This window comes from Chelon labrosus (assembly GCF_963514085.1).
Source record: "Chelon labrosus genome assembly, chromosome: 13".
Classification (NCBI taxonomy): Eukaryota; Metazoa; Chordata; class Actinopteri; order Mugiliformes; family Mugilidae; genus Chelon; species Chelon labrosus.
Genome location: NC_140346.1, coordinates 23,388,327 through 23,415,731, shown reverse-complemented (window position 1 = coordinate 23,415,731; position 27,405 = coordinate 23,388,327). Strand labels below are relative to the sequence as shown.

The 27,405-nt window shown below is 41.6% G+C and overlaps 2 protein-coding genes across 2 annotated transcripts; both read left to right on the top strand.

Annotated features, from left to right (window-relative positions):
• Positions 1 to 1,635: 1,635 nt before the first annotated feature.
• Positions 1,636 to 8,961, top strand: spartb (spartin b). Its single transcript, XM_084558987.1, has 8 exons — positions 1,636 to 1,920; positions 2,407 to 3,225; positions 4,519 to 4,716; positions 6,007 to 6,148; positions 6,252 to 6,446; positions 6,537 to 6,695; positions 6,801 to 6,891; positions 7,801 to 8,961. Exons 2-8 carry the CDS (start codon positions 2,410 to 2,412, stop codon positions 8,003 to 8,005), a joined length of 1,806 nt encoding a protein of 601 aa, XP_084415113.1. The 5' UTR covers positions 1,636 to 1,920; positions 2,407 to 2,409; the 3' UTR covers positions 8,006 to 8,961.
• Positions 8,962 to 13,609: 4,648 nt separating this feature from the next.
• On the top strand, positions 13,610 to 27,282 carry dclk1b (doublecortin-like kinase 1b). The gene is made up of 14 exons (XM_084559286.1): positions 13,610 to 13,972; positions 14,102 to 14,448; positions 20,981 to 21,080; positions 21,744 to 22,090; positions 22,856 to 22,943; positions 23,025 to 23,194; positions 23,437 to 23,556; positions 23,746 to 23,892; positions 24,127 to 24,260; positions 24,391 to 24,468; positions 24,629 to 24,725; positions 24,851 to 24,931; positions 25,023 to 25,136; positions 26,501 to 27,282. The coding sequence occupies exons 1-14, from the start codon at positions 13,612 to 13,614 to the stop codon at positions 26,705 to 26,707; spliced, it is 2,391 nt and encodes a 796-aa protein (XP_084415412.1). The 5' UTR covers positions 13,610 to 13,611; the 3' UTR covers positions 26,708 to 27,282.
• Positions 27,283 to 27,405: the final 123 nt, after the last annotated feature.

Below are 27,405 nucleotides of genomic sequence, written 5' to 3'. Positions count from 1 at the left end.
GATTAACTCAGTAGAAGTATTTAAAGAAAAAAGAAAAAGAAAAAAGAAAATGCAGTTTTGCAGATTGATTGGTTTTGGCGCCCTCTGCAGGTTGTAGTCCTTAGTGCAATTTCAAAGGTGACTTACATGAAGTATAATTATCAAATGTAAAAGTTTACCTTCATGTTTAATGCATGCCTGTGTGTCCAGCATGACATTTTATGATTCTCAGATCAGTTTAAACAAAAATGAATGCATAAACAAACATTAAGAGGTTCCCATTTGCTTCAAGAAATCTGAAACGAGGATAAAATACTTTCTGGTCTTTCTCGTTTGTTTTTTACTGCAAGCACACACCGGAAGTGTTGTGTGTATGCGATATTTTTCATATGATGCTGATTTTAGTTGGTTGCAGTTTCTTATCATGATCAATATATGCAGTAATGCGTCTGATTGTAGTTAAAAAACGGTATCTAGCTCCTCATCAGTTATCATCATCATTAAGTTTGCTGACGACACCGCTGTTGTAGGACTAATCTCCCACGACGACGAGACAGCCTACAGGAGGGAGGTGTCCCACCTGGAGGACTGGTGCAGGGAGAACCACCTCCTGCTGAACGTCAGCAAAACAAAGGAACTGATTGTGGACTTCAGCAGGAAACAGCAGAGGGTCTTCCATCCACTCACTATCTGTGGCTCTGAGGTGGAAAGAGTGGACACCTTCAGATACCTGGGAGTGACCATCTCACAGGACCTGTCATGGACTCACCATCTGAACACCATCGTGAAGAAGGCCAGACAGCGTCTCTACCTCCTCAGACGTCTCAGAGACTTTAAGCTCCCTCTCAAGGTGCTCAGAAACTTTTACACCTGCACCATCGAGAGCATCTTGTGTGGGAGCATCACCACCTGGATGGGAAATTGTACCAGGCAGGACTTCCCGGCCCTCAAGAGGGTGGTCCGTTCAGCGGAGCGGACCATCAGAACCCCCCTCCCCAACCTGCAGGACATTTACACCAAACGTTGCAGGTTAAGGGCCACAAAGATCCTGAAACAGCCCAGTCACCCCGGACACTCTCTCTTCTCCCTACTGCCATCAGGCCGGCGTTTCCGTTGCCTGAGGACAAAGACTGAGAGGCTGAAGAAGAGTTTTTATCCCCATGCCATCCGCCTGCTCAACTCTGAGCCTTAACTGGACTTAAAATATCACTGCACTTTATTCATGTAGCTGCTTAATATTTAATATTTAATACTGTAAATTATGTACATATACAACTACCCCCCCACCTCCCAAGTTTACCAGTCTATATTTTTATTCAGTCGATATTTTTATTTTTATTCTCATTTTTTTTATTTTATTTTTTTTTATATTCTATTTCTCTATCGGTGTACATTACACTTATATCGCTTACCTTGTGTGCAACTACTGTTTACTGTAGTAACTACTGTTTACTGTAGTACTTATATATTTTCTTACTACTGGCTGCAGGTACAACAGTACACTTCACTGTGCATTGTACTATGTATAACTGTGCATGTGACAAATAAAACCTATCTATCTATTTAGAATGAATGTTTACTGTCCCCTAGTGGCCGCGGTGGTGAACAGCAAAAGCGGTCAAGCGTAACCATGGTGCCGCGCAACTCCTTTCCGGTCGTTGCTTTCAAAATAAAACCGAATACGTAGTTAAGCTCGAGGCTGATTCCTGATTAAAGTGTGCACGTCCTGTCAGCGTACTTTTCATTTGAAAGGTCTTGACTGTGGTGAATAGTTAGCGTAACATCACAAGATACAGATCGTGTAACTGACAGCGGGGTCCTTTATACTCAGGAAGCTTGTGTCTGGTGGACGTCCACGCCACTCCGTAGCTAGCAGGGAGCGTTAGCTACGAGTTAGCCAAGTTGCTGATTAAGTTGTTTGGAGTTTTTCCATTCGCTGGGGTAAGTGTGTACGCAGCTAGCTAAAAGGGGGGAGCTAATGCTAAGTCACAATGTCACTCGTGATTTATTTAAGTCGCTCCTGGTACAATGGCATCAGTTTAAAGTTATATGAACAGTGATGTTAGCTGCCGTTGACTTGTGCTAGCAACTTTATCCTCGAGATTAGCTTGTTTTAGCCTTCTTTAGCGAACGGGTTTACACCGGATACACCAACGCAGGGAACTGTCATCAATTAGCTGACTTGTCGTTCTGAGAGGCTTGTGGGGTCAGTCACATGCCATAAAGAGTGATAGCAGTTATTTCTGATTGTAGGCAAAGTTGAGAAAGTAGTAAAGTCTAAGTAGAGTAACCTGTAGCTGCAAAGTGAAATAGTAAGTGTAGCAGAGATGACAGTGTGCCCACTTGTTTGCTAGTGTTGTTATGTGTAAATTTGTTTTGCAGCACAGCATCCTTTCATTACATGCTATTGTAAATCTTGTTTGACAGGTAATGGAGAAAGCTAAACAAAAGGCATTTGATAATGCCAGACTCCAAGTGATCAAAGATGGCTATGAAAGAGCCTTCGAGTGCATCAACAAAGGACTGACAGTTGATGAAGCTGGCGACAAGACACAGGCCCTGGAGCTTTACAAGCGAGGACGACAGCACCTTCTCAGGGCCATCAGTGTGCCTTCACGGGGAGACGAGTGCGTTGGCAGCTCCTGGGAATCAGCCAGACAGATGCAGCAGAAGATGCAGGAGACGCTGAACAACATAACCACTCGTATGGCCATACTCGAGACCAGCTCTGACCTCGCATCTGCACCCACTCTGAGCTCCGGCAGCGAGGCCGGGGCCACAGAAGGTCTTTACCCAAAACTGCTCACCAAAGAGAAGCCGGCTCCGCAGAACCTGCTCTCTGAGAAAGGCCAGCTGGCTGGAGCTGTAGGAGGCATGCCTGTGAGCAACGGTGTGAATCTGCCTCTCTCACCTACCAGACAGCCTGCGGTCCAAATCGAACAGCCTCCAGCTTACACTCCTCAGGCGGCTGATGGCCACCTATCTATCTCGTACGGAACCGAGTCAGGGGAGAGGTCACTGGTTGGGGATGAGTTCTACAGTCGTACGTCAAACTCGACACCATCTCCCCAGAGCATGGGGGAAGAGGGACAGGAGCTGCTGTACATTCCTCATGGTGTACAGATATTTTTTGTCACGCCCGAGGGGCAAGTGAGCGCTCCATCGTACCCGGGCTACCTGCGGCTGGTGAAGTTTACCAGTGATCACTCTGACAGCATGCCCAATCGACCTCCAGCATTTCTGCAGGTGAGATTAAAAAAAAATGATCTCCAATGAGATAAGCCATCTTTTTGGTGCAAAAGTGGAATGTCATCACTGCTGTGTCACTGGTTCTCTCCAGTCCGTCTTATGCCCTTTAACCTGATTTTGTAAGATGTTTACACAGCTCGTCAAGATCTTTTAAACAGTGAGTCATCAGCATGAGAAGATAGACTCGTTAATGATCAATATCCGTCACCCTGAGGACTTGATCATGTGAGTTGTTTATCTAGTGTTTATGTAGTGAGGTCATCTGCTGGGGAATCCCACGTCAGGATCAGATCTGGCTGAAAGCTGGGGGAAAATGGTGCCTCAGTCGTGGCTTTTTTATTAAGCTGCAGAAATGAGTGCATGTAAGAAAGTTTGGTTATGACCTGAATGATCTCAAAACTTGAAGAGGAAAAATTGATCTGTGTTAAAATATATTTTAGTTTTAGCTTTGGTGGATGGTGTTATAAAAATACTAGTAAAATAGGTAGAGCTAATGCAGTCAAATACCCTACAAGCCTAGACACAATGACAATATGTGTGAAAAATGGCCTTTTCATGATGCATAAATGTTTGATACTCAAAAGATAACTGCGCAAATTTGGATCAGATTTTTTTTTTTTTTGATGGAAAGTTAGAACAAACTCAAGAACACATTGACCTACGTAATTTTTTTCTCCAGGTAACATACCGGTTGTAAGGTCTTTGAACCACTGAGTAGATCTGTAAATGTGGAGGTCATATGCAAACACTACAAGCACTGATAAGGAAATAACTGAAGCTGTGCAAAGGCATCAGCTTAGATCCATGTTAAGAGACTAAATCAATACCATATCATATTTCTCCAACATGACAGTGTAGCTTTCTCACTGTATTCTCTGACTCTAGCGGGTGAAGAGACAGAAACCTGACTCTTCATTGGGGTATTTCCCAGGTGTTATTGCCAGTGTGAGACATCAGTGATTCACATGAGTGCAAGTAATTATATAAACCCTGCTTACACTGTTCTGCCCTGTAATCCTGTTAGACATGCAGCAGTCAGAGGACGACAGTGTCCTCTGGTTTATCTTGGACTGTTTACTGTGTCGTCACTGCTAGAAACCTCAGGCTTGTCATGTTGATGTTACATTTGAGAATGTGTAATTTAGAAATCTGTCTTTCCCCATGTCACGTTTGACTTCTGTGTAAATTCACTGATCACTGCATGCATTGTACACACTGCAAAGGCACCATACATTTACATGTTATTTATTTACTTCACAGTTTTTGTAACTTTATTTTGCTTCCCGGCAGGTGTGCGACTGGCTGTATCCTCTCATGGCCACGGACTCTCCGGTGTTGCTGTGTAACACTGGGGTGTTTATGTTTCCGGACATGATGGCGCCGGGTCCAGGGTATTACGTAGGGGTGGTGTTGTCCTCCGAGCTTCCTAATGCAGACAGAAAACTGTTCCAGGACCTGTTGTCCCAGATGACAGATCTCAGAGTTCAGGTCAGTATTTCTGGGTATTCATAGCTGCGGGCCAGTATATCTGGAAAAACTGAGTACATATACGTGACATTAAATTAGAGATGAGCAAATACTGCTCATCAGCTCAGTTTTTCCGAATGTTTTGAGAAAATGTTCTGTGAAATATAAGTCCACAGTGGAGTCACTGAAGAATTGTTACACAATGCTTTTTGGCAAATCCTCTTGTGCCAGTGGGGAGCACAAAGAGCTATTTTAAGTCAGTGACACAGCAAAATTACAGAGCTCTGCCCACTATTGGTGGCTACAAGCATGTTAATGTGCCATCATCTTTAGTTTTTCAAGGACTTTAAATTCTTAGATCCTCCTCCGTGAGTCAGATTCTTCCGCGATATTCATGCCCGAGTTTCAGCTGCTGATGTTGACCAAAAAAAATAAAATCATTTACCCAGACATAATACAAATACATTTTTGTGTTTACACGTTCTGTGTTGAAATCCAGAGGAAAGTGCAAAACTGATGTGAATACATGTTCCAAGATGGTGCAGCTGTTAGCTGGCTTGTGGTTTCACTTCTGTTTTACAGTCCTTCAAAACCCTCCACCCTTCTCCAAGTTGATTATGAAGAAAGGAGTTTAGCAAGTGAGGGAAATACTGCAAAAATTAAATCTGTGCCTCCCGGCTTACACAAGGCATACTCAGAGGATTCCAAAACTTTTTCCTTTTAGCGGTTTGGCATGAAAGTGTTGCTGCTGCTTACTTCTGATCTGGCACCTTTCCCTGTGTTACCCCTGCCTCAGCACTGTGGGGATTTGACACAGGCAGGTGAGGGGAATTAATCAGATTTAATGCTCTTATCCGCTGCAGTAGAACAACCTCAGGGCTTCAGCTGAAAGACAAGTGCCAGTTCATCCATGATGGAGGTAGAGGCGCCGATGCCAAACAAGGTCGACTTTGATTAATGCAGTAAGGCTAGATATCGTCTCTGATGGACGTGATACCCTGTCAAAACGTAAGCACTTCTTGGACTGTTTCTTGGACGTAGATGATTTGAGGTTTTCGGCCCAAAGCTTTCTGTTTGCACTGTGACATTTTAAAATGGCAGTGTGTTTGGGGCAAACAAATGGAGCACTGTAATGAGAGGACCACAATGACAGGAGGTATTGTGTGCATTGGGAGACGAGCATCTGAACGGAGATCTGTGCAGCTTGCGCAAAGTGACACAAGAATTTTTGTGACGCGTAGGTTTTATTTCAGCCCACATTTTCTGCCTTGGATTTCCAGTAGACAATAACCAATGTGTCTGTTTGATCAGGCTCCGGATGAGGCAGAAGACACCATTAATCTCAGTCAGAAGGTCTCCATTGTTCCACCTGAGGAGGCTGCACCAGTAGAAACCGAGGATGATAAAACTCTGCCCGAATGGAGTGAAAAGGTGGCAAATGGGATCCTAACAGGTGAGGTCATACGTTTAGATTTCTTAGTAATTAGTGTGGGATTGCATTTTTTGTCATATAAATAAACATCCGGAATGACTAACCCTGTGTGCGATACTCTCAGGTGCGTCTTGGTTAAGCTGGGGTCTGGTGAAGGGTGCCGAGTTCACAGGCAAGGCCATTCACAAAGGTGCGTCTAAACTCAGAGAGCACATCACTCCGGAGGACAAACCCGCCCAGGTCAGCCCCACAGTCACCAAAGGCCTCCATGTTGCAAAGCAGGCGACAGGGGGAGCTGTCAAAGTCAGCCAGTTTCTAGGTGAGTCATCTTCTGTCAGCATGTTTCACTGACCTTGCGTGGTTGTCTGGCCAGTGGACCTCTAATTGAGTTAATGCTGTGTTGCTGCAGTGGATGGCGTGTGTACTGTTGCTGGCTGCGTGGGCCGGGAGTTGGCGCCACACGTGAAAAAGCACGGCGGCAAGCTGATCCCGGAGTCCATGAAGAAAGACAAGGATGGGCGTTCCAACATTGATGGAGCCATGGTGGTGGCTGCCAGTGGAGTGCAAGGTACAGTAACCCCGAGACTTTATATTCTCTAAGAGTGTTAAAAATCTGCCTAGCGAGCCTTTTATTTATTCTATATTTATGAGAGAGTTTTGTGTGTTTGCCCAGGATTTGCTACCATGTGGACTGGTTTGGAAACTGCCGCAAAGGACATTACTACAAGTGTAGCATCAGAGACAGTCACCACCATAAAACATAAGTAAGTCTTCCCTTTGTGTTATGCCTCTCTTGTGAGCACGGTCGCTTTTTAAAAAAAATAAATATGCACTATTCAAATTTTTGCTCGACACTGCTTGCTAGACCGGTCTTTGATGCGTGTATTGCAAACGTCCTCCTGCATTATACAAGCAAAATCTAATGTGCACTCACTCACTGTATGTATTCCTCTTCAATTTGCTTTGCAGATTTAGGGGTCTACAAAACATCTTTGACACACCTAATGAGGAGATGTGTAATTTTTCCTAATTATACACTGCTGCTTAACTCTTTACCCCCACTAATCACAAACATGACGTGAGCCTCTCTCTTTTTTGTAATGACTTTGCTCTTGCACAAAGTGCTCTCGAGTTCTCTGCTGCACCAATTAAACTTCCCTTCCCCGTGTGCCAATTCACATTACGGTGCTGCTTTCTAAAGGAAACCTCACGTTTGACCACGTTTCTGTCCTGCCTGACATTAACACCTTTCCCATCTTCTATGAGTTGGTCCTACACTTTTTCATTGATGATAAGATATTTACACAATAGGGTTGATTACAAATTTGCTGTGCCCTTCTCTCTTTCATAAATGTAGCTGTATTAGGCCTTTGTGGGAGATCAAAAGGCATTACAGTTACAGGATTTTTCTAAAAGCAAATATGCCAATCTGTGTCATTAGCCTTTAATTGGGTGCTAAATTACATTTTATGGAGATGAAAATCAGATTCTACCAGACAGATAAGTTTTTATTCCAGGTTGTGCACTTGCATGGGTCTAATCCTCACACTGGAATTCACATACAGCATGGCATTTTTTGCAGTCCAACTCCACTGTATATTAATTTATTCTCCCCAAATCCTCTGTCTTCCAACTCTTGCTGTGACCTCTCACCCAATCTAACTCTGATCAAGGTACGGGGCAGCCGTCGGACAGGCCACAGACCACGCAGTCAATTCTGCCATTAACGTCGGTATCACTGCCTTCAATATTGACAACCTGGGGATCAAAGCCGTGGCGAAAAGGACTGGCAAGCAGACGGCGCAGGCCATTTTGGAAGACTACAAGCTCCAGGAGAAACCGGAGAAAGAGAAGCAGGTGGAGAAACTGAATAAGTAGATGCTAGTTTTCTGCCTCATTCTCTCAGCAGCGCCTTAAAACAAAATTAGAGTTTTCTATTAAATTAATCTATTTTATTTTTATTTATATAACATCTTCTATCTTCTTTAGATAGATACAAGATACAATTAAATACATATCATATAGTTTGTATGCACTTTAATTTTTATGTCATATAAGGTAGAAAATATATATATATAACCCAAACATTAATCTATATAGTGTGCTGCTGCACGGTGTAACATTCGGGTAATTTCACTGAGCTTTGAAAGTAACAGTTTGACACTGACACTGCCGTTTGTATGAAGAAAGAATTAAATTGTTCTTGACTAGACAGAATCCTTTAATAATAATAAAATATATATGTGTGCTATATATTTTAAAAGAAAATACGAGTATGTATATTTAGTATCTTCATTTATAATTAATCTGTTTCAGACATAACGTTGTCAGCTACAGTTTTTTTTTCTGTGGCGTTTAAAATGTACATTTATCTCTACTGCTAACTGTGCCTGCAAATATGAAGTAACGCAAAAATCTCATATTTTGTAAAACTTGTCCATACTCTGTATTTTTCTAAGAGCTTCAAAACGTAGCTTAAAACTGTAAAATATCTAATATATGTTCCGCTACAATCTGCAGTGCTGTGTTCTATACTCCAGTCAGGTGTAGCCACGTTTTCAATGTCTATAGTATTTCTGAAAAAAAAAACTGTATTTCTTCACTGTAATGTGTGAACTAAATGACATTTAATGACATTTTGAAGTGTGATGTTAACTTTCTAAACAAGCTTTATTTTTGAGTGCTCTGGTTTTGTCTTTTTGAAGTCTACCGTAGCTTTAAACCCCTCAGCATGTGATTGTCATTTCCAGATGGCGTTTTTGTTACGTCGAGTTGCACATTGAGATTCTTTGCTGCCTGAAATAATTCTATTAAAGAGAAACTGGAATCAAGTGTATTGGAGACTATTTTGTGGCATATGAAGTGTGCACATGGCGAGTAGCAATTTTGTGTTTTCATTCCACAGCATTTGATTAAAGCAGTTGTGACACTGAACTCTGTTTTACTGTAGTACTTATATTTGTTCACTGCTGGCTGCAGGTACAAGAATACATTTCACTGTGCATGTGACAAATAAAACCTATCTAGTCAGCTCATTACCTCCACCTAGTGGCTGGATGTTTTGAAACGTGAAGTACAACAGAAAATTTGTAAGTTCCTGTCTGCAAGTAGAGAATGATGGAGAAAACAGATTTAATTATTTGTACATTTCTCTGCCAGAGTTGGTGGAAACACTACTAGGGCTTGTTTACAAAACTAAAATCTAACACGCCGCTCAGGATGTCTAGCAGGTTATCCACCTACAGGGTTCACAGTTTGAACCCTCTCCTCTTCTTGTGTCCAAGTGTCCTGGGGCAAAAGCCACTGAGCTCTAATTACTCCTGGCAGGGCCAGGGCAGCACCTTTAGTTTCCCACCTTTGGTGCACATGGAAGGAGAGGCAAATTGTAAATGAGTAAAACATTCTTAGCTACATGAAGTATAAGAGAAAATATTTTATTCAGCTGCAAAATGGAACAAAAACAGCAGTCCTGCAAAGGATTCCCCATTTATGGAACATCAATAGTCTACTCTTAAATGGTCTAGCAGGAAAAATATAATGGATCATCTATATTTACCTTAAAGAGACAGCAAAACTAAAGATGTCTTTAATGCAACTGGAAAGCATTCTGTCAAACTAAACTTCATATTGTTGTAAATCTATAGTATATAGATATTCATCACGTCATCAAATTACTGTGTGTAACATATCAATGCTGCTAAATCCCCAGGTGAATATATATGCATTGTAGACAATATCTACATCTATTCTCCAATTGTTGGGCATTCAAAACTACAAACATGTTGTATTTGTCATTAGTGAAATGTAAAAACGTGTAGTCAGTCGGACCTCGTTTCAGATGAAAGATCAAGATCTACAAGATTAGCATCAGGACAGCGCAAGTTACTGCTGGCATCAAAAACCAAATCCAGCCAAAAGGGACTCATCATATCATACTGACCATGTGTCAGAGGGCTACTACTGCAGGGGTCACTTTCTTGGACAAGCCTTGAATCACATGGAGCTTCTGACACTGAACAAACTTCATTTTCTGGAGTAAGGTCATCAGAACTTGAAGTTGAACTTTGAAATATAGATGGAGAAAAGAACAGATGGTTTGCAAAATATTCTGCTGAAACGCTGTCAGATGCGTCGACCAGAGGTGAGCCAATCTGACTTTGTCCTACTGACGAGACAATGAAATTTGTTACAGCACTCTGTCCAGGTGAGCTGAAGGCTTGGCCAAAATCAACCGATGGGAAAGCAACAGGATCCGCATGGCCAGAAGTGACCTCCATATGGCTTGTGGATGGGTCCGGTCCCATCTGTGGCGCAAAAGTGTGGCTGCTCCTTGCTGGTGTGAAAGCACATGAGGTGGGGTTCATAAACGCAGAGGATGGGTTTATCCAGTTATTTTCCACAAAGTGAGATGAGGCAGAGAGAAATTGATCCTGGCACACTGGCAGCATCTGTCCCCGGGGAACAGTCGATTTGTCCAGCAGTATTGGTGGGGCATGCACTGTGGTCAAGCTGTCGATTTGAGGCAGCATTTGATCCATCTTCGCATGAGTTATTGTGATAGATGGTTGATTTACCCATTTACAGGTCTTCTGCTGAGGGCCTTTTAAAGGGCCACAGTCTGAAAATAAATATTACGTTAATAATTAATGCTCCATCAACAGACAAATATACAAAAAAAAGTAATAATAGAAATAATACCCTTGTTTGACTTCTTGGCAGCCAGCTTTGCTGTCTTGGAGGTATTCCTCTTCAGGACTGTTTGTCTGTGATAGAACAGTTAGGTCTTAAAATTATGATTTAAAAAGCTAAAAAAAAAAAAAAAAACCTCCCTAGAGCTAGGAGTCTAGTGTGACTGCTGTATCCAACTGACCATCTACAAAAAAAAACAAAAGCTCACACAAGCGTTGGCAACATGATTTGATTTGAAGCCTGGGAACACATGCAAATTACTACATGAGATTAAGTTAATATGTACAGTAAATGACCCATGTCTCACCAATCAATTAGTTCATTCCTAATTTAAGATTACTGTAAAACACGCCAAAGTATTTAGAAGATAACCAACTTTAGTCAATCTAATGCACAATTTAGAAGTCCAACCTCCGTTTTGGTTTCTTGCGTGAATGAAGAGATGTCTGGGGTTCACTTTTCTGCAGATTAGAGCGCTTTCCTTGAGCAGGTTCATTTGAAAGTTCATTCTTTAACCTGAAAACGAACACAACTCCTCAAAACACATAAACCCGTCTCCTCTGCACTCAAAAAAAAAAAACAAACAAAAAAAACTTGATTTGCAGATTTGGCTATGCTTTAGACAAGTGAAAATTATTCTTGCTCTTCACTTACTGCTCAGGTGCTGACGCGTCAAACGATTGCAGTGAGCTGTTACCAGGTTTGTCTAAAAAACAAAATAAAGTGCAGTCAAAGCCTAAATATGCCATAGCCACACATCACACATTACATGCAACCTATTTTAGGACCTTTTAGTGGTAAAGCTTGATCAGCAAACTAACTTTCTTGCAATAATCTTAAAGGCTTATACTTTGCGGATAACATGTCTTCAGCAAGCCAGTTGGACAAAAGCCTGACGATAATGCAACTGTTGGCATGAGTTTGAACAAACTCAAAAATGCTGATAGTCATAAAAGTGAGGCCTGTGTCCTTCTGCTCTAGTTAATACACGCAAGATGTCATCCTCTGAAATCACTGATGAATTAATGACAATCTGCAGTGAAGAACTGATATAAAAATTTGCAAATTACCCATTAGGTGGTCTTCTGGTCGTACTTAAGTGCCACTTGTTCATTTCCACGTGGTCCTTCAGACTCCCCACGCGCTTTTCACGCACAGGAAGTCTGACTGAAGCAATTAATTGCATTCATCACTTACACCTGAGTGAGCTTCTATGAAAACAGGACCTAAAGTAGTCCATCAGCTCCATCTGTAACCGTCTCTTTCGTCTTGGTTATGATTTTATATGTAGTTTTTAACAACAGCTGAACCCGGAAATAAGCACCAGTATGGAAAGTTCGAAGCTGCATGCTAGTCTGAAAGCTAGCTTGGTTAGCTGTGAGGTGAAAACTAGCTAGCTGTCTTTACATCATCAGCGAAAATGGTAAGCTAATTGCATTAACAACAACAAAAATAACTAGTATGCGACTTTTTACGTTTCTTCTAAACTTTATGTTAGTAATTAATTCACTTTAGCCTGTTTGTAAGTTTTCTGTAGTTTGCTAGCTAGCTGATAGCGTTGCCATCTTGTTGCCATGGTGAACTACTGTCATTTAACTGATAGCCGCATGTTTTTCTGCGGTTGTAAACTAATTAGTGGGACAGTTATTGAACTGTGTTATACTCGTTTACATTTTATTACTATATAAATATCGTAAATGTAGGATAACTAAAATAGGTCACAAAAGTGAACGTGCTTAATAGGAAAAAAGGGGTTCCTCCAAGTGCGCGCTCTCACAGCAGCAGCAGCGTGCACGAGCATAACTGACGGTGTTGTGTCAGAATCGGTTTCCTCGTCGGGATGTGTTGTCCCACCCATGAAAAATAGACAAATATTAACTATTCATTAACTTTCAGTTGTATATTACAGTTGTTGTTTTTTTTTTTAATAAATAGTTGGCTAAAATCCGAATAATCCTGCGTTTTCTGTTATGGTTAATAACCAAGGTGAACCGATTCTGACAAAATCCACAACAAGAGAAATTATCCTATACAAAATGATAAAACACGCACACAAATCGCTGTTTTGGGCTTCGTGGCTGGGTTCTCTTTACATTTCGTGTGCGCGCTTTGCCCTGTTCAGTCAGAGGGGGGGGGCTGGGACTAGGAACAGGAACGTATCCCGACGAGGAAACAGATTTTGACACAAGACCGGTAAATCACCGCAATGGAAGAGGGGTAAGGGAGGGTGGAGGATACCGGCCACACAGCCCTGCCTGCCTGCAATCAATCTGCATGTGAGCACCACACGGCAGAGGAGACGCACGGCAGGAAGCCAGGAGGCACCACCACCATCACAGGGGCAACAAAGGGACGCATGGTTCATCCAAGGCATCATATAAATAAAAGATAATCTGAGACACGCTTCTAGATACGCTTTTCACTGCGCCCGTCTTCACCTCAAAGGTAAGAGATATTGCAACGAAACAAGAAAGGAACAGTTTGCATGTTATTTGTGTTTTTGCTGTTTATCTTGCAATAAGCTTTAAGGTGAGGACTCCAATCCTGCTTATACATGCTAATGCTGTTTTACCTTGTGCAAATGCATGTTGAATTTATGAGATTAATTAGAGACACATGAAGGATCTTAAAATGGGTGTGACATGTTACTTCATGGTGTGTTTATGAGCAGCATATGCAGCATCAGTGCTTGTATCAGGTGTATATGAGCAGATAGACATAAATCTGTATTAAAAAATCTCATTCAAACATTCTCCCTTTAGGATTTAGAGCGTATTACTACTACACACACAGTCATGGAGCTGGAGCACTTTGATGAGCGGGACAAGGCTCAGAGATACACCCGAAGGGGATCGAGAGGCAATGGGCTCCCCAGTCCCACTCATAGCGCTCACTGCAGTCTGTACAGAACCAGGACACTGCAGGCACTCAGCTCAGAAAAGAAGGCCAAGAAGATTCGTTTCTACCGCAATGGGGACCGCTACTTCAAAGGGATTGTGTATGCCATTTCTCAGGAGAGATTTAGGTCTCTGGAAGCACTCCTGGCTGACCTCACAAGATGTCTGTCAGACAATGTCAACTTGCCCCAAGGGGTGCGGACCATATATACCATTGATGGGACAACAAGGATCACCAGCATGGACCAGCTGGTGGAAGGTGAGCAGTTTTCTGAATAGAGATCAAAACAAAATGCACAACTTCTTCAGTTTTGAAAAGCAGTTATGTTACACTATACTTTTGTTTGTGCACTGAGAAATACTGTAAATGTGTTTTGATTTTCTGCAGGAGAGAGCTATGTTTGTGCCTCCATAGAGCCCTACAAGAAGGTGGACTACACTAAGAATGTAAATCCCAACTGGGCTGTTGGTGCTAGGACTACTGTGTCTGTCCGTGATCCCTGTTCCCTTGGAAGCGCCAAGACCGGATCCCCAGAAGCCAGGGAGAACAAGGACTTCATTAGGCCCAAACTGGTAACAATTGTCCGCAGTGGAGTAAAGCCTCGCAAGGCCGTACGGATCTTACTCAACAAGAAGACTGCCCACTCGTTTGAGCAGGTCATGACTGACGTCACCGATGCCATTAAGCTGGACTCTGGAGTCGTCAAAAGGCTGTATACGGTTGACGGCAAAATGGTAGGTAAACTTCACACATGTTTGCTTCTAATATGTGGCGTATGAACAGAACAACTTTAAAGTTAGCCAGTGGATTTAGAGTCTAGGACAAAACCTAAATGCTGCCAGTGTAAGAGGACAGATTTCTGCTATGGGACACATGTTTATTTTCTACAAAATAAGCTACTAATATGTGTGATCTGACTTTCTGTGCTTTCCTTACTAAAAGAGAAATCTGTAAGAATATGTACAACGCGCATCTTTACCTGTCAAGACAATCTTGGTGGCACTTAGAGTTAATTGAAGTTGCTTGATAAAGGCCGTATTTGATTCAGTTTTATATAACTTTTGTTTTGGTGACGCTAACTGAAGATTTGTGTAACATCTGCATTTCTGGAAAATTTTAACTGAATTCCATGTGTTTCCATAAAATGATTTGGATCCCACTTCATAGTTGTGTTTGAAATCAAAGAAAGCAAAATCTTTCTGCCATTTTTTTTACACCAAAAACTAGATAACAGATGTGTAAGATGTGAAAAAAGGTATTCTGATTTTTTTATTTTATTTTTTTATTTATTTAAATGGTTTGTCAGTGTTCCACATTTACGAAATGGTCTTTCATATCATTAGTTTTATTCAGCACATTTGGCAGACCTCATACACATTTGCAGAGTTTTTTTGATATTAGAGGTCTTGACTGTTCTTCATTCAAGACTCTGGGAATTGCTTCTTTACCCAAAGCGGGAGACAGCCCAGTAGGTTTAAATCATCTGGGAATATTTTCTAAATGTATTACAAGAAATAGGTTTCTAGGACTCCATCTCATATTCCCACCAACAGTAGAACACTATTAAATAGATATTCACTAAATGAGTTAGTGGCAGACAGGCACACTTATCACTGCCTTGGCACCCACATATGAAGTTGAATCGGTTCTGGTTTTCAATATGTATTCATTAAATTGAAAAGTAGTCACTATTATTTAGACATGCACTTCATTAATGAGCATTTGTCTGGAAACTTTTGCAGTCATGGTGGATGTGGGCCTTGTTTTATGGGCCGATATGAATGAAGATCACTTACTGTAGTTGTAGGTTGCAACTGCTCAAACTGAATATCCCCCTTAGGAAAAAAAAAAAAGTTTAAAATCTCTTATCAAGTGCGCTTTTTATTACTGTCTTTTTTTTCTTTCCCGATACGGTTTCTATGGTGAACTGGTTGCTAAGGAACAGCCTCTGCGGCAGAGCAGTGCAGAAGTGATGTCAGAAATGTAGGTGTATTATGAGCGTCCTGCCTTGTTACACACATGGCGGCAAGATGGAGCACATGGCTCAAGTATAATCCCGGGATGGGACTCGTCGTGTAAACAAATCTGCCTTCGTAAAGCCTATGAATTATTTTTGGATTCGAGATTGTTTTGCAAACACAAATAGCCATGAAATTCCCACGGATCAGAGTAAGATGCACATTGTGACAGAGTGATACGTTAGGATTTCTTTTTGTGGTTCTGCTAATTCCGCTAAGGGTCATCATTTCAGTCGTTTTAATATCATCCATGCCTTCATCATAATTAGCTATTGTTGAATGCGGTTGGGATTGTAGTTCTGTGCCGTAATCTTTCTGCTTTTCATCCCTTTTTGCTGTGTCGTGCTTCCAGATGGTCACATAAGCACCCGTTGGCATCAAATGGCCTATTTTCATGGGTGTTTAACCTTTGGTAAACAACCTGCTTATGCTTTTGGTCCAGAGAGAGCGAGATAAATATAATTACAGTCGAAATAATTATTTCTACACTGTTTTTATTTTCTCATTCTGTCAAATCCAGCGTCCTTCATTTTCTGCAAAACCGAGACGATTTTTGCGGGTTGTTTATTCACTTATTTATTTTGGTCTCATTATTCATGATCCTGATCTGCTTTAGCAGGAGGCTGTGCTTGATGGCTCTGATCCCCTCCAAACTGCTGATTCATTGTAATGGTGTTCTGCCAGGAAAGCCAGGTTCAACTGGCTTAATGGACATAGCTAAATGAATGTTCTTCGGATGCTCTTTATGAACCACAATGACTGATTTATTGATTCAGCCATTCACAAAGATGGCTATAGACACACTGACACACCTCGTGTTATGTGTATGTATGACTGACTGGATCAGATGAGACTTAAACCATGGTGTTGCCTTCATTCTGATGGATATGGCTCTGCACCATAATTGCAACACTTCTTGTTAAACTGTATCTCAACAGCCAGTTGAGGACAGAGCTTAGCTTTATCTCAGTACATGGAAGCAGAGACATAATCCTCCCTGGTAAAATGATGTACCAATAGATGTAATTAAACAACTCATTCATGCCTTAAAAATTAGATGCAGAGCAGAAGTGGTTATGAGATTTTCGGGGGGGGCCCTGTGTGCCAGAGAGCAGAACTTAATTAATGTTTGAATTGGTTTCTTTGGATTGACCTTGACTCTGCCTTTTTTCTGGTTTGACCTGCATGTGCCCACAACAATCATTTGCTCTCAGCTCATACCACAGATGTCATCGCTGCAAAATGCATAGTGTTGTTGGTGTGATGACAGTCTAGGGCAATGAAGCTGTGGTTTGGCCTTGACCATCGACCTACTGGCGTTCTATTGCATGACGTACTGCAGCTTTGAGGCGAACAGGAAAGCTGCTAGTTCAAACTTGACTGGACTGATCAGTTTAGTTTTATTTTACTGGACCACGCCAATGCAAAGCCAAATTGCTTGACATGCAGGCAGACCATACTATACATGCTACCAGTTTTAATGCCAACTACTTCAGGAGTCCATCGTTGTGCTATAAAAACACTGAATTCATTTGTATATTACACATTTTGTACTTAAGAACAAATAGATGCAAGGAGAGAACTGAAACAGTGGGACATGCTGCCGATAGCTGCATTTGTTGTTATTGATGTTATTGGTGGTACACAGAGGTATGCCAGGCCTTTGTAGAAAAGTTGGCAGAGTTGTCTTTGCCTCGGGATACTCCTTCTCTGCTGTGTGCCACTTGATTTAGAGGCTGTTGTTTGTCACTGGTCCCGAACATGGTCCACTCATTGAGATTTACATCATGAAAACAGTGGTTTTGAATTTACTTTGTTTTAATAGTGTATTTCTTTTCCTGGTTTGATGCTTAAAAAAGGCTACAACAGCCTAAATTGTTGTTTTTGTTGTTATTATTAATACAAATAACAATTACTGTATACTACTACTACTACTACTACTGATAATGATAATGATGATAGTAGTGGCAGAAAAAGCAGCATCGCCACATAAAACAACTGTTATTTGCTCAATAGGAAAAAATAAATACAGGCTGTTTTGGCTTGGAGTGCTTCACAATATTCGGCCCTTGCGTTAAATTAACTGAGGGACCCCGGTCTAGGGTGATGACAGCAAGATTGATCTCATTGGTTGGCATTAGCACGAGATAGATGAGTGGATCAGCCAAGTAAAGGGCAGTATCTTTTCCAAACTGTTTCACTGGATGATTTCTCCCAATGGCTATGTGTAAGAAAATGTCTAGTGGGTCAAGTTGGCAAAATCTGTTCTGTAACGAAAGGATTTTATTATTCCAGATCAAAGCCCTATGTAAAATGCAATTGTGTTTTTTTTTTTTTTTTTTTTTATCTGCTGCTAAAAGGCATTGTTCTACCTCCGAAGAGCTAAGTATAGAAACTCATGACTGGATGTTTTCATGAGAAGTGCTGGAAATATGCAGGTTAGAGTATATTTTAATGAGTGGCTGGGTTGTGGGTGCGGTGTTATGGATGTCCTCATGATGCTGACTTTAACTTGCACGTACAAAGGCAGCTATTAGCTCATCTGTCTGTCCGGCAACTGCAGTTATGCCACAAGCTGCTGCAGTAGACATGATCTGATTCTTGGTGCAAGAAATTTTACATAACCGAGACGGGCAGCTCATCAAAATGGAGCAAAAAAAAAAATCATTTGAAAGTAACATGAGTCTATGAGTCATCCCTCTATCTGGCATGCTCAGTGGCCGACTGCTGGGTTCAGTCTTCCACCTCAAAGGGAGCCAAAGCAACCTGGAGATCTCCACCTGTCCGCAGGTATATATTTTTTTTTTCATTAGACATTCATGTGCTTATTGAACACAGTACACTATTTTCCATGGTTCAGATCGATTAGCTTCTATAGCATGCGTACCTTCCAGAGCGATTTTTTTACTGGACTGAATGTCAAAACCAGCACTTGTGCTTGTGGAAATCATAGATTAAACACTGAGGATCAATATTTGCACAGGATGCTCTAGGACCGCAATAAGTATTTGTGTGTTAAGCGGATGGTATGCTTAATGGAGCTGCTGTGTCACAAGTAATCAATATGAAGCATCACCACTTTCACAACTACCCCAGTTATGCCGTTCAGTCATCTGTTGGAAGGTTTATCATTTCTTAGTATTTTGGTCAAACAAAATAACTTGATATTAATGATATATGTGAAGAAATCAGGGAGTTATTGTTGTACACCATTGATCTGATCTCAGATGTGTCTTGCTTCTTAGTTGCGAACATCATAGTCCATGATCCTTGAATAATGGTACATTTACATTGTTTTAACTTTAAAACTTTTGGATGTTTCATTCAATTTTAAGAGTGGCATTGGTTACAGGAGGTGGCATCCAGCAGAGGTTCGAAGTCTGATGCGAGGACAAAACATCACGGTGACAAAGGTGCTCCGTTACTCCATCGAGACCTAGATTGGCGGCGACGTTGTTTTATTTTCTGCAGTTCAGCTCGCTGCTCAGAGCACCAGATAGGATCTGACAGTGGCTCTTAAAGTAGCCGTGTCCCTCTCATTGTCTCAAAATAAGCAGTGATTCTGTCTAGTCTCCTTGGCAACGCCTGTGCAGCTCCTCCCTTTGGGATCTCACTGTCGAGAGGAGGAGGGGAAGGAGGAGAAATTGGGGGCAGGGGATGTCAGAGTGGGACATCTGCAGAGAAAAGGGCCGCCATATTAAGCCCCCCCTCTGTGCTCAATGTTTATTTTAAGATTTCATGGCTGAATGACCTTTAGCTGTTTGGAGGTGATTTCGTGTTGGTTACCGATTTTCAGTTTTTTCAGATTTGTGTGTAATGGAAACCAGAATGTTGGTACATCATAAAAAAAAGATGATTAATAACATGACAGTGGTTAGTAATATGGTTAGTGGGCGGTAAGGTCCACTGCCTGTGTTGGCTTTCTCGTCTGGTTTTCTATGCTCTGTGTCTTAGCACTTAAGTAATCTAAGTGAGACTCCTGCTGACCTCGGCATGGTTTCCTAATGATGAGTCAATTAATAATGAATAAATACCAACATTCAGCACTTTGTATTATTTATCATGATAAAATATTATCTAAATCTTCTAGTCAGTGCTCTGTCTCATTGCACAAAATGTATTGTAATTTGACGTTCTTATAATCTTTGATTCCTTTTTTTATCCATTTTTAATGATGGGTGTACTATGGGAATATGTAGGTATAATTTTTTTGTGTTCTCACTCAACTGCCTCGCGGAGAAGATCGACTAGAAGCAAACACATTTTGCAGCGTCACCTCTGCCTCTCGTCAATCATCGCTGTGGGCGTGGCAGCATGCAGTTGCTTATTCATTTGCAAACATTATGTTGATAAGCAGCTGGAACTTTCTAAACAATATATGTGTTGAGCAGCACTTGTTTTTTGTTTCTATCTGTAAGGCTACATGCCAGTTACTTGGTTATCGAAGTAGGATCACATTTTGGTGTTGCAGAGTCCACCCTTCTACAGAGGAAATGAAAACAGGAGCTCTGCATTCTCTGACAAAGCTTTAGATGATCAGGTGTCGCCAGAAGCTGCATTGATTTGGGAAACTGCAGCCACTGAAATGAGCTTCTTTATTAATTAAGCAGAAGCTGCATCTGCTCTCTTCATAGTGGAAAAAAAAAATCAATTGTAATTTACATTTCTCTGTTCTTTTGGATTAAAAACCTAGTACACTGGAAAATGCTTCCAGTTGAAGAAATGCGTTGTCATTGTGTGTTGACATGACTGGCGTTAAACATCTAGTAATGTGGTTTTATATTGAATAATCCCTGGCAATAGGGGACCATTAAGTCCCACTAGGGATGAAACTATTTAATAACTGGCACTGCCTTTGTCACAGACTACTCTGAATAACATCCAACAGGTTCATAAGGAGCTTTTCTTGCCATTACAGTTACCCTAAGGACAATTTATCTGCAGTCAGGCTGTTACAAGCATAGAAAAAAAGGTTAATCCTTTTTTATTATTAATTTTCTATACACACTGTAGCATTGCCCTCCTAATCACCACGCATGCATGTGAGCTGGCATTCATTTAATATATTATGTAGGTGCTATTGTTGCCTTGGTAATATTGCTCACACGTACCTTCACACACTGAAATACTGAATTTCTCAATGCTCCATTAAAGTTTGAAAGCCATCCAAAACCAGCCAGAATGTGCCGCAGCAGGCGGCATCAGTTTGCAGTTTGAGTACAACTAACAATAACATTATCTCCACCAGGTCAGCTGCCTTCAGGACTTTTTTGGGGAAGATGATATATTCATTGCTTGTGGCCCAGAAAAGTTCCGCTATCAAGATGACTTCAATATCGATGAAAGCGGTAAGTATACCTACCCGGCTTGGATTGCTCTGCAGCAGGGACAGCAACTGTGCCAGCTCCCAGGGTTTTGTGTTGTTTGCCTATTGTCACTGTGCATGACAGTGACTCATGGTATTATACAATTTTTTTGTTTTTGTTGTCTTCCTCTGAACTGAACACAGAACTGTAATGGCTGTGCTTCTTGCAGATTAGTATTCATGCATTTAGACTTTACTGCTGTTCAGCTTATTTTAAATGCACTACTAATGTACTATATAAGGAGTTGCAGCCACATTTTTTTTTGTTTTAAAATTTAGGCCAGATTTTGTCAAACAGAGCAGAAGAGGTACAGTATGACACACATATGAATTAGGTTGCTAAACCTCCAGTTATTGCTGCTTAACTTTTTCTTTGTCTTTACTTACAGTTTTTTACAGTTTTACTTAAACACGGTATTTGCACTTTCATTTGCTGTGGTTAGGCACTTAGAAGTTAGGAAAATAGATTTCATTCATTAGTTTGGTACTTGTGGTGTTCGTAGTGTGTGGTTGTGTTTTGAGTGTGCAGGTTAGGATGTCATTACTCACTGTCTGTGGCTCTGTGGTTTTAGGTTCATGTTCGCACAGACTCAGACTATTGCAGGCTCAAAGTCAAACCTTTATTTCTTTATTTCTTACTTTACAGAATGCAGGGTGGCAAAGTCTGCATCGTATGGTCGCCTCCCCTCAATACATGGTCGTTGTTCCCCAAGAGGTGGTGGGATGTCCCGCAGGAGCAAATCTCCCTCATCTACTGGTTCAGGTAGATGTGTTCTATGCCTTAACGTTAAGAACCAAATGCATACTTGTTCTTATATTCTAAAAGCACACTTCATTTATTTTATTCTGCTGAATTTACCAAAAACACCGTTTGTCTCCATTTCTGCTGTACTAACAGCTAATGGCACGGCAGGCAGCCAGCTGTCCACACCTCGTTCTGGAAAGTCTCCAAGTCCCTCTCCAACCAGTCCAGCTAGTCTCCGAAGACGACAGGTAATAAAAACGGATGTTCATGTTAATGAAGTAAAGATTTGTATCATGTCATACATGCCAGACACGAGTGTGCAAGAGTTACTTGCAGCACATGCTATCCAACTGCTGTCGGTCTGTTTTATTTCTCTCACATGGATTTTTATTTTTTTTATTTTTTCATAAACATTATAAATATCTCACACACAGCCAGATGTAAACTATTAGTTTCAAATGTGCAGCCTTAACTAACCCCACATCTTGCTACAACAGCAACAAGAGAAATGACAACATAACAATGCACTAAATCTGCTATATTTAGTGCATCTAGATTTAGTTATCAACTGAAAACAGCTCATATGATAATGATAAGATGAACTTGCAACATCTGTCATAATGAATTAACGAGAGCTGTCTTGAATGAAATATTGTGTGTATTGGATTTAAATCCAATTATCCAATTATCACTCATAAAATCCTCATTTAATCATAAAGCTGTCTGGGTAGGTATTGTCGCCGTGTTGGGGGATATTACTTTCTCTAAGTCCCTTTTAGTACCACATGCCAGACTATATACTGGTGAGAAGGTTGGTAAAATGTTTCACCATGCTCAATTTGCTCAATCTGATCTCGAACCACATGCTCAAGGCTAGCAGAGTGGAACAAATAGGCTTTGTGTAAACTGGCTGTAATCTCATTTTTACAAGCTTTGCCTTTTTTGAAGTTTTGTATTACAAGTGTATCAGTGTGTCTTTCATAGTGACATAGTGACCGTCTCTTTTTTTCCAGGGATCTCAACACAGTGGTTCTTCACTCTCATTGGCTTCTACTAAGGTATGCAGCTCAATGGATGAAGGAGACGGGCCGGGCAGTGAAGGTAAGATACTGCATAAGACATAGGATAAAGGCTACAAAAATTACACCTTGTATATTATGGACACTTTCTCTTGGTCCCCAGCTGAGCTAATGGATGAGCACTCCTCAGTTCCAGCCTCCATATCGGAGAGGTACAAAGTGGGGAGGACTTTAGGGGACGGAAACTTTGCTGTGGTCCGTGAGTGTGTGGAGAGATCCACTGGGAGACAGTATGCTCTCAAGATCATCAGCAAAGACAAATGCAGGGGAAAGGTGAGCCTGCCTATGCATCACATTACAAAACTAATTCATTCTTTGCTCTCGTCGATGTTTCATGTGTTGCAACTTTAGTTTTATTTTCCTGATTGGTCAGCAGAGGGTGCTATCTTTGCTGAAATGCTAAAATGTTAGGGTTTGATTTTCTTTTGTCTGTCTAACCTATTTTCATCTAATTGTTATGTCTATAAAGAGTAGTGTCAAGACTTTTGTTTGTTTACATTTCCATTGTTATTCAGGAGCACATGATACAGAGTGAGGTATCAATCCTTCGCCGTGTGAAACATCCCAACATCGTACTTTTAATTGAAGAAATGGACACCCATAATGAGCTCTACCTTGTAATGGAGTTGGTTAAGGTACAATACATGTATTAATTCTTGCAGCAACACTTTAAGTTTAAATGTCAAAAAGTCCTTTGTTGTCAAAAACCCGACATGGTTCAACAATGAGATGTATTCTATTTCTTGACTTGATTACACTAAAACTGTTCATTTTATCAGCTCGTGTGTCAGTTCCCTTTCACATCTCATATACTCTTTCTCCAGGGGGGAGATCTCTTTGATGCCATAACCTCTTCCAACAAATACACCGAGCGAGATGCCAGCAGTATGCTGTTCAACCTGGCTAGTGCTATCAAGTACCTGCACAGCCTCAATATTGTGCACAGAGACATAAAACCAGAGAATCTGTTGGTAAGTATAACCACAAAGCATCTGTCCTGGAGTTGCATTGTAAAACCTGCTGTCCTTGTAGACCTATGTTTCCTACTTTCCTACTTGGATTTAAAACATGAATAGAATAAAACTATATCTTTTTTTTAATATATATATCATCAGAACCATTCCCCCGCTAATGTCTGATCTAGATAAATATATCTCTGATGTATTTACGCAAAAACCTGACCTTGTCACCCTCCATTTCTGCAGGTGTATGAGCACAGTGATGGTAGTAAATCTCTGAAGTTGGGTGACTTCGGCTTGGCTACCATCGTCAACGGGCCCCTCTATAATGTATGTGGCACGCCCACCTATGTAGCACCAGAGATTGTCGCTGAAACTGGGTGAGTCAGAGCAGTTACATCACCCGAGCCATCTGCGAAATGATTACTCAAAGACAAAAGAAGCTGCAGGAATTTTTGTGGATTTGTGTTTGGATCCGTCTGATATCTGATCTGTTCTTTTTAAATACAGATATGGCCTCAAGGTTGACATTTGGGCAGCAGGGGTCATCACTTACATTCTGCTGTGTGGCTTTCCTCCTTTTCGTGGGTACGTGCCGCTCTATCAGATATATGTTTTCACCAAATCACTCTTATTTAATTGGTTTAAATTACATCAGTGAGGATCTTTGAAAGCATCGTTGACGCTCCGACAGCTTCGAGTGACTCAGGCTGAGCTTTTTAAAGTACCTGCTGTTTAATTTCTACAGAAGCGGTGACGACCAGGAGGCTCTCTTTGAACAGATTTTGAAGGGCCAGCTTGATTTCCCTGCACCGTACTGGGACAATGTGTCTGACACCGCCAAGGTTTGTGTCTGGGAGTTTCCCACTCATCTCCCATGTGAAACAATGATCTGTCAGATCTGTTGGTGCTGTTTCAGGCTACATTATTATACTGGAGACTCACAGCCACCATCTCTCTCCCTCTCCAGACTCTGATCACAGGGATGTTGCAGGTACAGGTTGATGAAAGATACACAGCTGTACAGGTGCTTGATCACCCTTGGGTCAATGTGAGTTCAGTATTTTGAAGTAAATCTTTCATACGTATACGTACCACTAAGTGAGAATATACGTTGAAGCGTTGCTCTTTGTATTCTTCAGGACGACGGTTTGTCGGAGAATGAGCACCAACTCACTGTGGCTGGGAAAATCAAAAAGCACTTCAACCCTGGACCCAAGGCCAGCAGCACTACAGCAGGAGTGTCAGTAATTACAGTAAGCGCTGATCCACACACTTCCTGCATGTAACAGTGCTCTCTTCTTTATGAACATGCTTTGGCGATGGCGCTTTGAATGTCACTCAGAACTTACAGGGATACAGTGAACCACTTCATGCACCTGCTGCTCAGGTCCTCCGTCGGGCAAAAACGTATTTCCTTTATGATTTGGACGCTGTTTTTTAAGTTGTGTGCTTTGGCAAAATTGAAATGAAAGCTATTGCCCCTTTTTTATTTGCAACATCTCCGCTTCATCCATCAGCATCCATCAGAAGTCTCCAGTTCATTCATCAGCATCTTGCACCTCTCATCCTCTTCTCTTAGTTAGACTGTCAGCACTGTTGCTGCCAGAACTTACAAATGACACAGTTGACCTAGAATGGCGAGTAAGTTTGTTTCAGTTGTTTCAAAGATGAGCTTGATTTGTAGTAAAAGATAAGTTCCTTATTCTGGAAGTCAGACGCTGCTTGTTTCTTACTATCATCCGTTAACCAAGTAGAGAAGGTTGTATTGGGGTTGTGGGGATCAGTTGCTTTCCTTTTTTCATTTATAGGTTTTTATAAACTAAGCACCCGTGTCCAAAATATCAGCTGAGAGCAATATGACATTTTTCTGCAGTTTTCTTCTCCTCCTCACAGCAGTGTAGAGTTATAACTTAATGTTAATCGGGTCAGTAATGCTTGGAGTTCAAGGTGTTCCTCTGAGTTGCGCTCCTCTCTCTGCTCAGCTGGACAAGGACTTTGCCCTCCAGAAGTCAGGGTCTTTGGACCATCAGCATCAAGGATTGTGCTGGATAAGGTATGACTCAGCATAGCGCTAAAATGCAGCAAGTACTTCCATGGCAAAGTGCTGGCAGTCTCCATTTCCCCCATCTCCCAAGGGTTTGGCCCATTGCTCAACAATGGAGTCATTCCCATGCCTCATCAGATCCTCAGCTTTATCATGATACTTCATCTCACTAGTGCTCTGGCTGTTGCTCCTCAGCTGGTTGTGCAGCTTACTATGCTGCTTACATACTTGTATAATAACTGCATCTGTGGGTTCACAGCACGAATGCGTTTAGTTTTCTTTATGCTAAGTGCTGTCACAGACGTAAATATCACCCGGCACCGACTCTTGTTGCTTTCCTGGTTTCGTTAAGCGCTGCGCTAGTGTGCGTGACAAAGTGAAGTTACACTTTCTCTGTCACGAAACGTTAAGCTCATGAGAAGAGTTGTGAGGCAAACGCAGCTTTTCACATACAACTGCATGCTGACATTGGCTCATCTAAAGTTTGCCCGTGCCTCCGTGAGTGGATGCCACTCCTCACGTCTGTGGTCTTGTGGAGAACCTAACAGTTGCTGCTGTGTCACCCTCTCTCAGACCACGCCACTTGATAAAGAGAAGCAAGTTTTCCGACGAAGACGCCACCAGGATGTAAAGGCCGCTGCCCACTTCCCACACGGTTTTGGTGCCAGCGCTTCCCACGGTGCCAACCCTGGCCTGTCCCCCTCTGAGTTCACCTCTGAGTCTGAAGACCTTTCCCCGTGTTCAGCGGGCACTGTCCGTTCACCCACTTCTCCGTTCTAACAGCCTTCCTGAGGTCACGTCATCGCCCACTGCTCTGTGGAAAAAGCGTGAGAGGGTGAAGTGCAAAAGGGAAAACACCCAGTCTGCTGACTTGGACTTTGACGGACTGTATAATTACAATTTTATTTTCTCCCCCAGTCGTACATTTGATGAGATTAAGAGGCACATCTGTCTCTGGATGAGATGCAGGAGCGTATCATGTATTTGCAGATATGTCTCTTAATTTTGTGGCTCTAATGGCACATCTTTGCATGATACTCAAGTTTAGATCTCCTTATTTATTTTATATTAGCCACTTATGCAGCCCCTCAGTTCATCTTCTATCTACTGTCCTTTTACCGATGAGCTCACTCTTCCAGAGGCGGCCCACCTGAACAGTTATAAAAACAAACCTTAGTATTCAGGTTTTACTAGTTTTCCTCTTTCCTCTAAATGTTAGTCTGATAATAAAATAACATGTTAATGTGAGTGGACAAGACCACAACCCACTGAAGAACCTTAGCAGCAAACACAACAACAGATCTGTCTGTTTTAAAGGCTGTGCGCAAGTGAAAGCAAAAGAGGGACTGTAACCACATAAGGATGATAAGTCCTATTTTTAATGTTTTCCTTCCAGAAATCCTCCAAACTGTTTAAACCTTATTTCAAGTCACTGATTCATTGTAGTACTCTAGAGCCCTCTGCTGGTTCATGTTGTA

Excerpts from the sequence above, each read along its gene's own strand:
- spartb (XM_084558987.1), top strand. The coding sequence starts at position 2,410 with ATGGAGAAAGCTAAACAAAAGGCATTTGATAATGCCAGACTCCAAGTG. Across the intron at positions 3,226-4,518 it reads GACCTCCAGCATTTCTGCAG|GTGTGCGACTGGCTGTATCC; the intron begins GTGAGATTAAAA and ends GCTTCCCGGCAG. Across the intron at positions 6,696-6,800 it reads GGCTGCCAGTGGAGTGCAAG|GATTTGCTACCATGTGGACT; the intron begins GTACAGTAACCC and ends GTGTTTGCCCAG.
- dclk1b (XM_084559286.1), top strand. The coding sequence starts at position 13,612 with ATGGAGCTGGAGCACTTTGATGAGCGGGACAAGGCTCAGAGATACACC. Across the intron at positions 23,557-23,745 it reads TTGTAATGGAGTTGGTTAAG|GGGGGAGATCTCTTTGATGC; the intron begins GTACAATACATG and ends CTCTTTCTCCAG. Across the intron at positions 23,893-24,126 it reads TAAAACCAGAGAATCTGTTG|GTGTATGAGCACAGTGATGG; the intron begins GTAAGTATAACC and ends CCATTTCTGCAG.